The sequence below is a fragment of the Temnothorax americanus genome, unplaced genomic scaffold (genome assembly GCF_048541705.1).
Source record: "Temnothorax americanus isolate GAGA-0224 unplaced genomic scaffold, ASM4854170v1 Scaffold134, whole genome shotgun sequence".
In the NCBI taxonomy this organism is placed as follows: Eukaryota; Metazoa; Arthropoda; class Insecta; order Hymenoptera; family Formicidae; genus Temnothorax; species Temnothorax americanus.
Genome location: NW_027509269.1, coordinates 51,424 through 64,170, shown reverse-complemented (window position 1 = coordinate 64,170; position 12,747 = coordinate 51,424). Strand labels below are relative to the sequence as shown.

Below are 12,747 nucleotides of genomic sequence, written 5' to 3'. Positions count from 1 at the left end.
TATATGCTGTTTTATTTTTTAGTTTCTGTGCACAAATAAAAAATGTTTTTGTGATTGGCAACTTATGTCTACGATGGATTTTCTTGGCGAAATATCTTTGATTATTTTCTAAAAAGTTATCTTCGCTTATTTTTAAATATTTTCTTGCATTTTTTCGTAAAAAAAACAATTGATAAACAATTTAAAGCAACCTTTCTAATTTCAGAAAAAAGTTAATAAGATCAGAATTTTAATTTTTCTTTTTTGTACTAAAAAAGACACTTTCTTTCCAGTTTTGCATGTATTTTATAAATGGTTTTCTGAACCTAAATTAATCTGTAACATTAGAAAATAATAAGAAAATTAAAACAGTTTTTAGTTTTTTCCTACATGTTCTAAAATATAAAATTTGCGTTGAATTATTATAAAGATAAAAATTTTTATTTATTACTTAATTATTTTAAAAAGATAAAGAAGAAATAAATAAATTTTTATTTACGGTTTTTCCGGTGATCTATTGTTCAAATAAGTGTAAATACCTTGAATGTGAATTTTCCGCTCTTATACTATATATATATATATACACGGCGCGACGTTGCCACATGTCACATGTTCACGTCGCGTACAGCTGATCGAAGGGCCGACAAGAAACGCGACAATTCATCAAGTTTTCATTGAATTTTCGGACTTATTACACGTCAACGTCGTTTTGTTTTATACTTAACAAGTGCTAAAAGAATCAAACAATACTATTTTCAGTTTTTTGAACTTGTGTCTTTACAGATAGTGAGTGAAATCCTCGAAAAATGTATGTTTCCGGTACAATTTCCCGTAAACCTATGTTAAAAATGCCAACTTTGAGATTTAATATCTCAAAAACTAGACGTCAGATCTTCTAAAAATTGCAAATTTAAGTGTATTTAGGTTTTCTTTACAACATATTTTTTAATCAGATTTTTTTCTTTGACATGCTCTGATGGAAATATTAACATAAGGATCATATCTATTATCATATAATCTATGATATAAAATCTTTTGTTGCAGTTCTGATATGAAGAATCAAAAAGCAATGTAATATATAAATATTTTATTTAAAAATATTCCAACAATGAAAACAAATTGTGGTTTACTTGAAAAATTAATTTCATCGTAACTGATCATTTATATAACCATTATTTCCAATTGCGAATAAAATGGAATCTTATACTCTCCATTTATTTTCTTATCTCTATACTCCAGTCAATGGCATTTCAATGGCAAAATGCACAGAAAACGTCGATGCGCAAGAAATTTGTATGCATACAATCATGTACAGATATTTGTTTATATATTTACTAATTATTTTAATTCTATAAATATGCGTAGTAGAAGTCAGAATTAAAAATAAAAAAGCAAATTCCTTTTAGTGAAATTTTTGCATATAGGTATGTGTGATTGTACAATTGATCACATACTATAATCTTGACGGTCTTATGGATTAAATTAATCTACAAAGATTTATTTATTTGGTATCTGTAAACTTATCAGTGGATTTGAAGCGCGAGCTAGATGTCTCGACTTAGCACTCGTTGCTCCCGATGATGCAGCATCCCTGTCAAATTTTCTTTTCCTTCTTCTCATTCCCATGACTTTCTTCAAAGTGGGTGGTACTATATATTCAGGTACATCTTTTAAATGCGGTTGCAATTTCACAGTATGCAACGTCTTGTCCTGGCGCAATGACTTCAAGTCTCGCGGGTTATCCTCGAAGTAACTTTTTAGTTTCTCACAATTCATAACTTCCTGTTTAATTTCTTTCAATCGCGCTTCTCGAACGGCAATCCTTGTAACAGCTTTCCAAGCATCTTTCGCACGATATCTGAAATTATCATAATTTCGCAAAATAAAACCGTCGAAAATAATTCTATAAAAAATTAAAAAGAAAATATAACTAAAAAAAGATAAAGAGGGTACTTATATTTTTCTACAAAAATCTAACTATATTTTCAAATTTTTATTATATGTTATTACAATAAAATCAGAAAAATTGAGTCGTACCGAAAACCTTCTACTTCTTCCAATTTAAACTGATAGGTTTTAAATAGACTTTCACAGTTGTAAGTGTGCTTCAATTCCTGTTCAACTTCTTCCATCAATGGTCTCTCTCTAATAGCTACAAAGCTAAGAGCAGTTCCCTGATTCTTCCCGCGTGCGGTACGTCCCGCTCTGTGTATGTAAGAATTCAAATCCAATGGGAAGTCAAAGTTGATTACATTGGACACGAATTGGAAATCGATACCGCGCGCTACACCTGATTCCTTGTCTTTCTTTCGTTTGCTTTTTTTCGGTTTTATTACATGTGGCTACAAGAGATATGTATATGAACAAAATGATACAAAGTACAATTCCTTATTATGTGCATATTTCTACCTCTTCTAAGACTTTCTCATCCGATGCTATTATAATGTCGTAAGCGCCATTGTTGAATTGCGAAACCGCTCTACATCTTGAGGTTGCTGGTAACTCGGAATTTAAAACACACGTTGGAATACCAAACTGCTCTAAGAATAGCTTCAACTTGTAGCATCTGTCTACAGTGTGTACAAAGATTATAGATTTTCCCCTAATAAAAAATTAAAAGAGTATAATATATTTGCAGTAATTGGCAAAAATAATTTTCTATTAGAAGATATTATATACTCTACTAAACGTGCGTGCGTGTGCATGCATATGCGCGCGCGCGCGCGCGCGTGTATGTGTGTGTATGTAAAATTACCTAATTAAATATAATTTTAATAAGGCATATAAAATGGCAGCTTTATCATTTTCCTCTGCAGCCAACGTATAATGAGTCAATTGTGTAGGAGGAGCTAACGGTGGCTCTTCTAGTTTTAAAATTGCAGGATTGTGCAGAATTAATTTCTTCAAAGTTTGAACATCCTCAGACAATGTGGCAGACGCCAAAACTGCTTGATATGCCGTTGGTAAGTAAGCTAACACAGCTTTTATGTCCTTTTCATATCCAAATGAAAATAGCTGTATCAATAATATAATTATATATTAAATGGTATGATCTGATTAAATTCACTTTGCAATGCTTACAAATTCTATGACATAAGTACATACTAAATCAGCTTCGTCAATTATTAATGTATCAAGACTATGTTTCAGCATCAAATTTTTTGCTTTTAAATGCTGCAATAATCGACCTGGGGTAACCACAACAATATCTGGCATTTCGCTTAGTAAAAGTTTTTGCGAATTCAAATCCATTTGTAGACTAAGATCAATCACTCTGACTTCCCTACAGCACTTTATCGTTAGGTTCATGATAACATCATGAATTTGCTTGCATAATTCCTTGCTAGGTGCAACGATCAGACCTTTAATCTCCTGTCTCTCTTGTGTTCGTTTTTTTACTAATATTTTCTGAATAAGCGGTACTGCAAAGGCAGCAGTTTTGCCTGAACCTGTACGAGCCCTAATTAAGAGATCCTTCCCTTCCAATAACAAAGGTATCGCTTTTTCTTGTATTAATGTAGGCTCCATCCAGCCTAGTTTCGTGATAGCCTATAAAATTTATTTTTTAATATATTTTTCAGATTATTCTTATAATTATCGCCTTGTACATTTTAGAAGTAATATTTACAAAATAATGCTATTACGTTATCTCAATGTTTCTATTTGTCAACTACAAACTTCTCTTTGTCATTGCTTAACCCTCACCACCCACTTGAGGTCTTTTTAGACCCCATGTACCTAAAAATAGCAATATTTTCTGTTTTACTGAAAATAATGATTTTGAATAATTATTTTTATAGCAATATTTATACTTTCTTTTACTTTTAATTTTAATAAAAATGTTTATATATGTTAAACGTTATATGAAAAATTTTTTATTTGTATGTTAAAAACTTTTTTCAATATAAAATGAATAATTATAAGTTCAAGTTAAAAACAACTCAGATAGATTATATGAAATCCTAAAGATGGGTGGCAAGGATTAACCATTTGAGTGTTAAAAGTAATTGATGAGAGAATTTGTGCAAAAAATACCAAGCAAGCCCCATAATAGATTCATTTTTTCAGTACACTCAATTTCTATAGTTATTGTCAAGATTCAATTAATCGTTACTAAATCAAACTATTCTGCAATATAAAGTAACAATATCCAACAATAATAATAGAAGAAAATAACAGAATTGACAATTGACAATTTAATATGGAAAAGAAGTGCAATTCGCTGATATAAAACAGAAGAAACATGATTGGACTTCTTAGCACTCAAATAATTATACATATATACTTGTAGTAGGAAAAAAATGTTTTATTAGGCATGTTCAAGCCAGCAAGTAAAACAGCTAGAACAAATGTATTGAAAAATTGCTATCTACTTTATTGCAGCAACTTAGCTATATAGCATATTATGTTCTCTGTTGATTAATTTATGCTATAAATTTAATAATGTTGCTTACATTTTACTAGTTTTCACTTACATAGCGGTAATATCTTCAAAAGTACAAAATATGATGTTATCAGAAGATAGAAAGATCCATAAGTGGTTAATGAGAACGTACTGATTACTTTTTAGTATAGTATAAATAATTTCTAACATATAATCTCTACAATAAAAATTCTAGTTTGTTATTATAAAAGAATATGTGCTTAATGATGTACAAATGATAATCCTATTCTATAATTCTTAAGGACAGTATCATTATTATTATATTGTTGTCGCACAGCTTTTTTACTATATATTATACTCTGCGCGCAATCACAATATAATAATACCGATACTGTCATTAAAACTATTAAGGGCCAGTTGTTCCTACCTATTGGTAAGCTACTTTAATAGTTAATGCGCTATATAACCCAAAGGCAGGGTTGAAGGCGCTAACGCTCCTAACCTAAAAGGAGCAAAACAAAAAACCTAAAAGTTAAATCATATGTCTATCTTTACCCAATGTAAAGGATAAACAAAGACATACATATGATTTAACTATTAGGTAGTTTAGCAACAGGCTGGAACAACCAGCCCTAAAAATTATAAAATAGTACTACTTTGTTAGTTTTGTTTGGTAAGCAAGCTAGCTCCTTTGCCGGCTTGAATGCACCTGATTAAACTTTCTTATTGTTCAAGAAAATAATATTGCGTAGTAAAATACGTCTAAACTAGATGCAAAGACATCAGCTTCATTATAATCTGTCAAATTGATTTTACCTTTAGTATTCTGTCGTCTAGTTCTAATTCGTGAAAATTTTTCGACTTTGGTTCAATTTCTTCATTTAATTCCATTTTGCTTGTAGACATTTTCGATTTTGGTTTAGTTTTTTCATTTAATTCCATTCTGTTTGTAGACATAATTATATTTTATTCTCAAATTTTAAACCTTATTACTTTATTAAACGTACAGTTTATCAATTTTTAACACGTTAACCATGAAGAATAGAGATAATTCTTCATGCACGTAACACGTGCGTAAACCATAGAGTATAGGGCACACACTTCTGCGTCTTCTGCACAACGCATAAAGGTGCGAATTCATGGGACGCTCGTTTCAGCCAGTTTCAGCGTATCGCGAGATCACGTGATTTCGATCTGACGCTAGCGTCAAGCAAAGAAAGCTGGATTTTCTCAGCTTTAAACGTCAAAGCCAAAGCAGCGCGAAGACCTTTAAGGTGCCTTTTCATGCTGACGCTCGACGCTCATTTTCAGCGGAAAGAAGGTCGCATGACCACACGTGACGCCGGCGTCAATTGAAATTCATGAAAAGGAAAACAGCGTCAAAATTTCGGCGTCTTCGCGCTGCTTTGGCTTTGACGCTAAAGCTGAGAAAATCCAGCTTTCTTTGCTTGACGCTAGCGTCAGCGCGAAATCACGTGATTTCGCGATACGCTGAAACGAACGTCCCATGAATTCGCACCTTAACAGTCGTAAACAGGGCACACACACTTTTCGTAGAACGTAACAGTAAGGTTTCGACCAATCGCATTGCTCAATTCTTACTTCTACGGTTACAGACCGAATCGAGTAACGCGATTGGTCGAAACCTTACTGTTACGTTCTACGAAAAGTAGGTACGTTTTTTGTGGGTTGGCTCACGTTACGTTACGCTACGTGACCGTACGAGAGTCTTGTGCGGTGGCTCTAAAGAATGAAATAAAAAGAAAGTTCAGTGAATTTAAAATATTCGATGCGTATATCCTTTATTAAATATATTAATATTTATATATATATATCTCATCTTTAACGCATTATTGAACCAATGATGATATCAATTGAAGCACATTTTTGGATGAAATTTATTTATAGCAAATATATTTATACAAAGATTAGAAGGCCATATGTATTTAACAATTTAAAGAAAGAAAATTCTTTCTTAGATTATTTATATGTACAATAACAAAATATTTTCAGAGAAATAATATACTTACAGACTATATTTTTTCCGATATAAAAACAGATATTTTTTTACGTAATATACATAGTATATGTGGTTTCAGTAGTGTATATATATATATATATATGTGTATATATACACTACTGAAACTACATATACTATGTATATTACGTAAAAAAATATCTGTTTTTATATCGGAAAAAATATAGTCTGTAAGTATATTATTTATTTATATGTATATATATATATATATATATATATATATATATATATACATATATACATATATACACATATATATATATATATTTGAATGTTACATGAATAATTCAACATTGCCTCCTAAGTTTTAACGTTTATTGTATATTAGCAATATATTTACTGTAAATATAAAATATGCTACTCTCTTTCTCTGCCACTGATTATAAGCAACTTTTGTTTGTTGTTCTTTTCACTTATTAGTAATATTTACCACAACATAAAAATACAAGCAATATAATCTTTACTCAAGCTTAAATATTAACTTCAGTAACTTTGTTCGAAAGTTCTGCTTAAGAAATTTAGCATTGCATATTCATATTAGAAAATTAATTTAATTAATTAATTATTTAATGATATAGTAATTTATGCATGGTGATAATAATATACAATTTACATTTATCTAAAAACATCTTGTATCTTTGATTTTAACATCACTTCTAATATTATTATACTTTACGATGCCCATGCCTCTAACTCTTTCAAGTCGTCGTCCTCTTCCGGTTTAGCTTCTATAAATAAAATTTTAATATTTTATTATTCTAATTTAAGACCATAAATCGATGCCACAAATTATAATAATGTTTTCATATATGCGTGACACAATTTTTTATATTTTTATAATATATGAGAAATGTATACCATTATAAGAATAATAGTTACTTGTGCGAATTTTGCTTGGCGCAACAGGAACTGAAGTTGGTACTGCTGGTAGTTCATCTGTCGTTGTATCAATACCAAGTAATTCTTTATCAAGCTGTTCTTGTTGAAGTTCCTCTAGCTCCTTTTCTAACTCGTCCTCATCAGCATCCTGGCCAAATGCTACTGGGTTAGATATGGCATCTGAAATTTCTCTAGCCACATCTTGTTGCTCTGCTATGTCATCCATCATATCGTGTACTTGGTCGACATCCCTATAGTATAAATATAGCAAATATATAATACAAATATAACAAAAAAGTGATTTAAAAAAATATAATAAAAATATAAATACATTATTTAATACATAAATTATTATATATAACCCAGACGTATATTTTATATATTTATTTTCATATTTAAAGAAATAAACTTTTTCATTTTTAACATATCAACTACTTTCAGATAACCCAAAGATTATATTGAAAAATGGCCAATTACTAATAATGGTAAAAATGTGAAAATCTTACATATGTTGGTGCGCAGCTTTCATCGCATCTGCGGCACCCTTCATGGTAGTAAGAACGGCGGTATTTGTATTTGCACTCTCCAGTGCTTCTCTTTGCATTTCAATCGTAGACAGTGTGCCATCAATTTGCTGTAACTGCTTTTCATATCGTTTCTTTCTTTTCAGTGCTTGAATGGCAGCTAAAAGATATATAATATTCTTAATGCTTAATTTTAAATCATATCCAGTAAGCATATTGCTAACATTTTGCTTAACAGTTTGTCAATTTATGGCATCAACTTTTGTCTTTAATTAAGCTTGTGTTCTTCTAGCGCAGAGCCTATTGACATAATTTTATTAATAAAAATGAAGCAGAATCTGTCATTTTAAATAAAATATGTCATTTAAATGATTATAAAAACAGCCTGGTTTCTGCATTAAATTTGCCAGCAGTATTCTGTCAGCAGATTTTATTCCTTTTTTTTTGTATTTGCCGGCAAAACTTATAGCAGGTAAAAATATGTTTTCAACATATTTGGATTTACATGGACATATTATTTGAATACGGAAGAAGTAATAAGTATCCAGAATGTAACACAGCCACACACAAAAATTATTTTCTGGCCTGGGGGTCAGACCATGTTTATTATATGTTTTTGGTGTCGCTGAAACCAAATCCGAAGTCTATTTTACCCCATCACGTCAGGTTTTTGACATAACTTGGAGCAAATATAACAAAAGACGTTATGATCTGAATCACAGTTATGTGATTGCGAGACGACTTCGCCCTTTTTTCTTGTAGTATTCAACTCTACATTAGCCAAGTCACCAACCAATGTAGAGCGCGATCGCATGATGGCGACGCCTGCGGGCCCGCATTCTCACCAGCCGCCGATTCTGGGTATCCGAATCCCTGTCTCGTTAAACGTTTTCCACCTGTGCCTGCCATGACGGCATCAATGCCGTAATCCAGGGACTCAGCCGGATAACGGAATTGCTCCGTTGCCCGCCGTCACCGCGTGGAGGTGCCCTGGATGCAGAAGACACAGGCGAGACACTGATGTGATGGGGTAAAATGGACTTCGGATTCAGTTTCAGCGACCCCAAAAACATATAATAAACATGGTCTGACCCCCAGGCCAGAAAATAATTTTTGTGTGTGTGTTTGAAGCATAGAGGCTGTGTAATTGAAGCATAAAATTTAAGGAATAAAATTTATTGCAGCACCAATAGAGATTTATATTTACCTCATTTTCCAATGTAATCTCTCTTGCTTTTCAATACACTTGATATTTCACAAGTTTATTTATGCTTTCAGAAAAGAATATTTTTGAGTCTTGGCCATGCGTGCATTGTTTCTTTCATATTTCGGTCAATGGTAAATTGATCTCTTAAGACATCTTTGAGTATACCAAACAGATGGTAACCACTAGAGACCAGATTGCAGTGCCGTTTTCCCCACTCCAAGCGCGTGCTATACGGCCGAGCGCCGTGAGAATAATTATATAAATACATAAATAAATATATTTGCTACGTTATACCGCTAGACCGCACGGTGTAGAGGATATTTCTCACGGCTGCTAGCACGTGCTTGGAATGGGAAAAACAGCACCGTGATCCGGTCTCTAATAATCACTTGTTTCAGATAATGACTATTTATATGATTCATTCAAAAATGTCTTAAGAAATCCCTGATTTAACATTGACCACAGTGTGAAAGAAATGATATACGTAGCTAAAAGAACAAGGAACTTTTTTCTGATAGCATAAATAAATTTGTGAAATGCTGAATTAAATGCGTTGAAAACTAAAGAGAATATATTGAAATAATATATAAACGTAATCTCTATTGATGCTTAATAAATTGCATAAATATATTCCAGATAATTATTGACTTATCCTCATACATACATACATATACATATATATGTATGTTATGTATATATACATATATATATATATATATATATATATAGCTTTTAATTTTAAGTGACGAGTTGAATTAGACACACAACTATACTAAATGTAGACATCGTTTAAAAACATAATGTAAGCATAAGAGAGAGCCTAGACGATAATAATTCAGAATGACAAATAAAGCGCAAATGAAAGAGACAAATACACATAACAACCAATCAAACTGACAGTTCAGTTGTAAAAGTCAGACTCGAAGTATGGTAAGTTGCAAAGGACGCACAAGTTATATATGCTACCTCGCTTGTTCTTCGACGCATTCTTCTTCGCTATTAACACTTCATTGTCTATTTTGCTCTCTAAGAACTCCTGCTTCTTTATCAACATATCCTCCGTTTCGCGTAATTTCTGAATCGCCTCGGCCGTCGAGGGTGCAGCCGGATCCTTCTTGCCGCCGAACACCTTGCTGAAGAAGCTCATCGTGTCGCGTCTCCGATTTATCGGATACTTAAAAAAACACTTTTAATCACACGACGATGAACACTGGTACGTACTTCGAAGTCGAAATCGAAAGCTCATCCACTGCTACGAGATCACTGTCGCCATATTCTTCTCATATTCAACTCAACAAATACGGACTCATGATGGAAGAATACTCATGATGGAAGAATACTAGGTGTAACATTGCGCATAATGGCGGCTGAATACAAGAAGAGCCAATAAGAAATTAGCCCCGAAATTGGCGTGAAATTCAAACACGATATTAATGAAAATATGTAATACAGTTAATACAAATACAAATAAATTAATATGTGGAAGAGTAAAATACAAGAAACTTGGAAACTAATAAAAACTTGTGTTATAAGTAAAAAATGATAATTATAAATGATTATCTACGTTAATTAATATTATTCTATTACATATTATATTATTTATGTACTATTTTATGCACTATCTTATTACACTATAATACTATATTATGTCTTTCATAAATTGCGTTCCAATATACACTACCAGTACCTTACCTGGGATGCACATGGTAATGATTCCCACACTACCCTCGTCCCTCGCCCAAGGGATGAGGGTGTCTTTGGAAGATTTCCCCATGTAAGAAAAAAAAGTATGAAAGGTAAGTATGAAAAGTAAGTATATAAGGTAAAATAAGTATGAAAGGTAAGTATGCAATAAATTGCAAGGTAAGTATAAAAAGCAAGTACGAAAGGTAAGGTAAGTATATATATGTTCCGGATGCATAATAACTGTTCCCGGGCGCCCCCCATAACAGTGCAGCGAAAGACACCGTGAGGTTTTAGTCGGTAGGCCATGCATGCAGTATCGTGGGCGATGTGCATGCATGGAATCCGACACTCCCCCCCGTTCCTCTGGCCGGAGGGCGGGAGGGGGTCTTCCCCTTTGGGGCTACTGGGTAAATTGGGCTCTAAGCCTGGGATCCCAGTAGTAGAAGATTTCCTCACGTTAAAAAAAAAAGGTAAAGTAAGTATGAAAGGTATGTAAGATAAGTATGAAAGGTAAGTATGAAAAATAAGTACGTAAGATAAAGTAAGTATGAAAGGTAAGTATGTAAGATAAGTATGCAAGGTAAGTATGAAAGGTAAGTATAGATAAGGTGTATAAACTAAGACAAATTACAGCATGTATGGTTTCTGTTTATTTATTATCAATATTTATTAATGTCTTGATTTTCTTTATTACATAATTTATATAACTTTCTGTTTCTTTTCTTCATCAAATTGTTTTGTGTTATATCTTTATTCACTTTTCTTAACCTGATGTATGTTCTAGTACGCACTAGACAGGCAATAACTTGTTTGGGAAACTTATTATTAGTTTTTGTACATATGATATCTGTTAATGTGTCAAAAATTTTTGGCTGCTTATTAAAGAAATTGCCATGAAATTTATGAAATTTGTGCTCCATTATATTAGCTGCTTCTTGGAAGCTTGTAGAGGGATATATGCAATTTCCTCGTGAAAACATGCAAAGCCAATCATTAGGTTGTGGATTCGGAAGGTCTTTGGTAGGGATTCCTAATTCACTAAAGTCGTTTCTATATCTATGTGCAACATATCCAGCAATGTACAATAGTGCATTTCTTTCAATAATATCAGTAGCTATTATTCGCTCAAAATCGTCGACCAACTTCATTTCTTGAGGACTAGGCTCATAAGTACTTAAATTTAACACTAGAAAGATGAAAAATGTATGTGAAGTAACAAATAATCGTTATGTAATATTAACAACAGTATACTCTTTATGTAATATTAAAAACAGTATACTGCTCGTTGATTCCTCACTAAGAAAAACAAAAATGTTTACTTTCTCTTGTATATTTTTTTCCATTTTTGTAATGATAGGATCATTTTGCGTTGTATTTGTTTGTAATTCTTTTACTTGTATGTTTAGCTGTTGATTTATTTTCGTTAATTCTTTATTTTCGTTAAGAAGTTCCTTATTTCTTTTTTCGGAATCCATTAGAAGTTCCAATAACGTATTTGTGACAACAGTTTCGTCATTACCAACTTCTTGGTTTCTAAAAAACAAAATAGTATATTATTTAGTATATTATATTGTCATTACAATAGTACACAAATATTGATACTAAATAAGCATAACTTAAACGCATACATACATGTTTCGTTTTATTGCATAATTGTGGCCTTTCTTTTTGTCTTGCACATTTATTTTACAAGCTTTCTCTTCCCTTTTTCCTTTTTCTTCTGTTTTATTTCTTTCAAAAGTCTCTTGTACTTCTATTTCATTTGGAATACATGTTGGACTAACTACTTCTTCTTCTTCTCTTTCTTCTTCTTCTTCTCTTTTACTTGTTTCACGAGATTCTTTTTCTTTTCTTTCATTACATTTCAGAAGATCGGAGTATGTTGGTATTCTGAAGTTTGTCTGTAAATAAATAATATAAGTTTAAATATTTTTTATGTACACACAGTAATAAGCATGTATACAGGGTGTATTTTAGAAATAAGTGGTCAAACTCTAAGAGCACGTTCTATTCATCGTAAGAATGAAAAAAGATCATATAAATATAGGTT

General features: G+C 31.9%; 3 protein-coding genes and 2 long non-coding RNA genes across 6 annotated transcripts in view; 1 reads left to right on the top strand and 4 right to left on the bottom strand.

The window, feature by feature from the left end:
• LOC143894281 (uncharacterized) overlaps nt 1-6,444 on the bottom strand; it is a 119,179-nt gene extending 112,735 nt beyond the window's left edge. Inside the window, exon 1 of the long non-coding RNA XR_013256045.1 lies at nt 5,883-6,444. This is a non-coding gene — a long non-coding RNA (uncharacterized LOC143894281). The remainder of the gene's footprint in view (nt 1-5,882) is intronic.
• On the top strand, nt 632-1,243 carry LOC143894280 (uncharacterized). Its single transcript, XR_013256044.1, has 2 exons — nt 632-787; nt 1,024-1,243. It is a non-coding gene; the product is annotated as an uncharacterized LOC143894280 (long non-coding RNA).
• Hlc (putative ATP-dependent RNA helicase DDX56) lies at nt 1,052-5,613 on the bottom strand. 2 transcript variants are annotated; one of them, XM_077400434.1, is made up of 7 exons: nt 5,180-5,613; nt 3,624-3,717; nt 3,085-3,528; nt 2,735-2,994; nt 2,389-2,581; nt 2,017-2,321; nt 1,052-1,837 (listed from the first exon to the last, which is right to left on the bottom strand). In XM_077400434.1, the coding sequence occupies exons 3-7, from the start codon at nt 3,505-3,507 to the stop codon at nt 1,477-1,479; spliced, it is 1,542 nt and encodes a 513-aa protein (XP_077256560.1). In that variant the 5' UTR covers nt 3,508-3,528; nt 3,624-3,717; nt 5,180-5,613; the 3' UTR covers nt 1,052-1,476. The 2 variants fall into 2 exon arrangements, with proteins under 2 accessions (XP_077256560.1, XP_077256559.1); XM_077400433.1 differs by lacking the exon at nt 3,624-3,717 and having other exon boundaries at nt 5,180-5,612.
• A 506-nt stretch (nt 6,445-6,950) lies between the features above and the next one.
• Shrb (charged multivesicular body protein shrub) lies at nt 6,951-10,312 on the bottom strand. The gene is made up of 4 exons (XM_077400452.1): nt 9,978-10,312; nt 7,787-7,964; nt 7,281-7,531; nt 6,951-7,129 (listed from the first exon to the last, which is right to left on the bottom strand). Exons 1-4 carry the CDS (start codon nt 10,156-10,158, stop codon nt 7,074-7,076), a joined length of 666 nt encoding a protein of 221 aa, XP_077256578.1. The 5' UTR covers nt 10,159-10,312; the 3' UTR covers nt 6,951-7,073.
• A 1,022-nt stretch (nt 10,313-11,334) lies between these two features.
• On the bottom strand, nt 11,335-12,654 carry LOC143894267 (uncharacterized). Its single transcript, XM_077400430.1, has 4 exons — nt 12,643-12,654; nt 12,330-12,598; nt 12,017-12,230; nt 11,335-11,883 (listed from the first exon to the last, which is right to left on the bottom strand). The coding sequence occupies exons 1-4, from the start codon at nt 12,652-12,654 to the stop codon at nt 11,878-11,880; spliced, it is 501 nt and encodes a 166-aa protein (XP_077256556.1). The 3' UTR covers nt 11,335-11,877.
• Nucleotides 12,655-12,747: the final 93 nt, after the last annotated feature.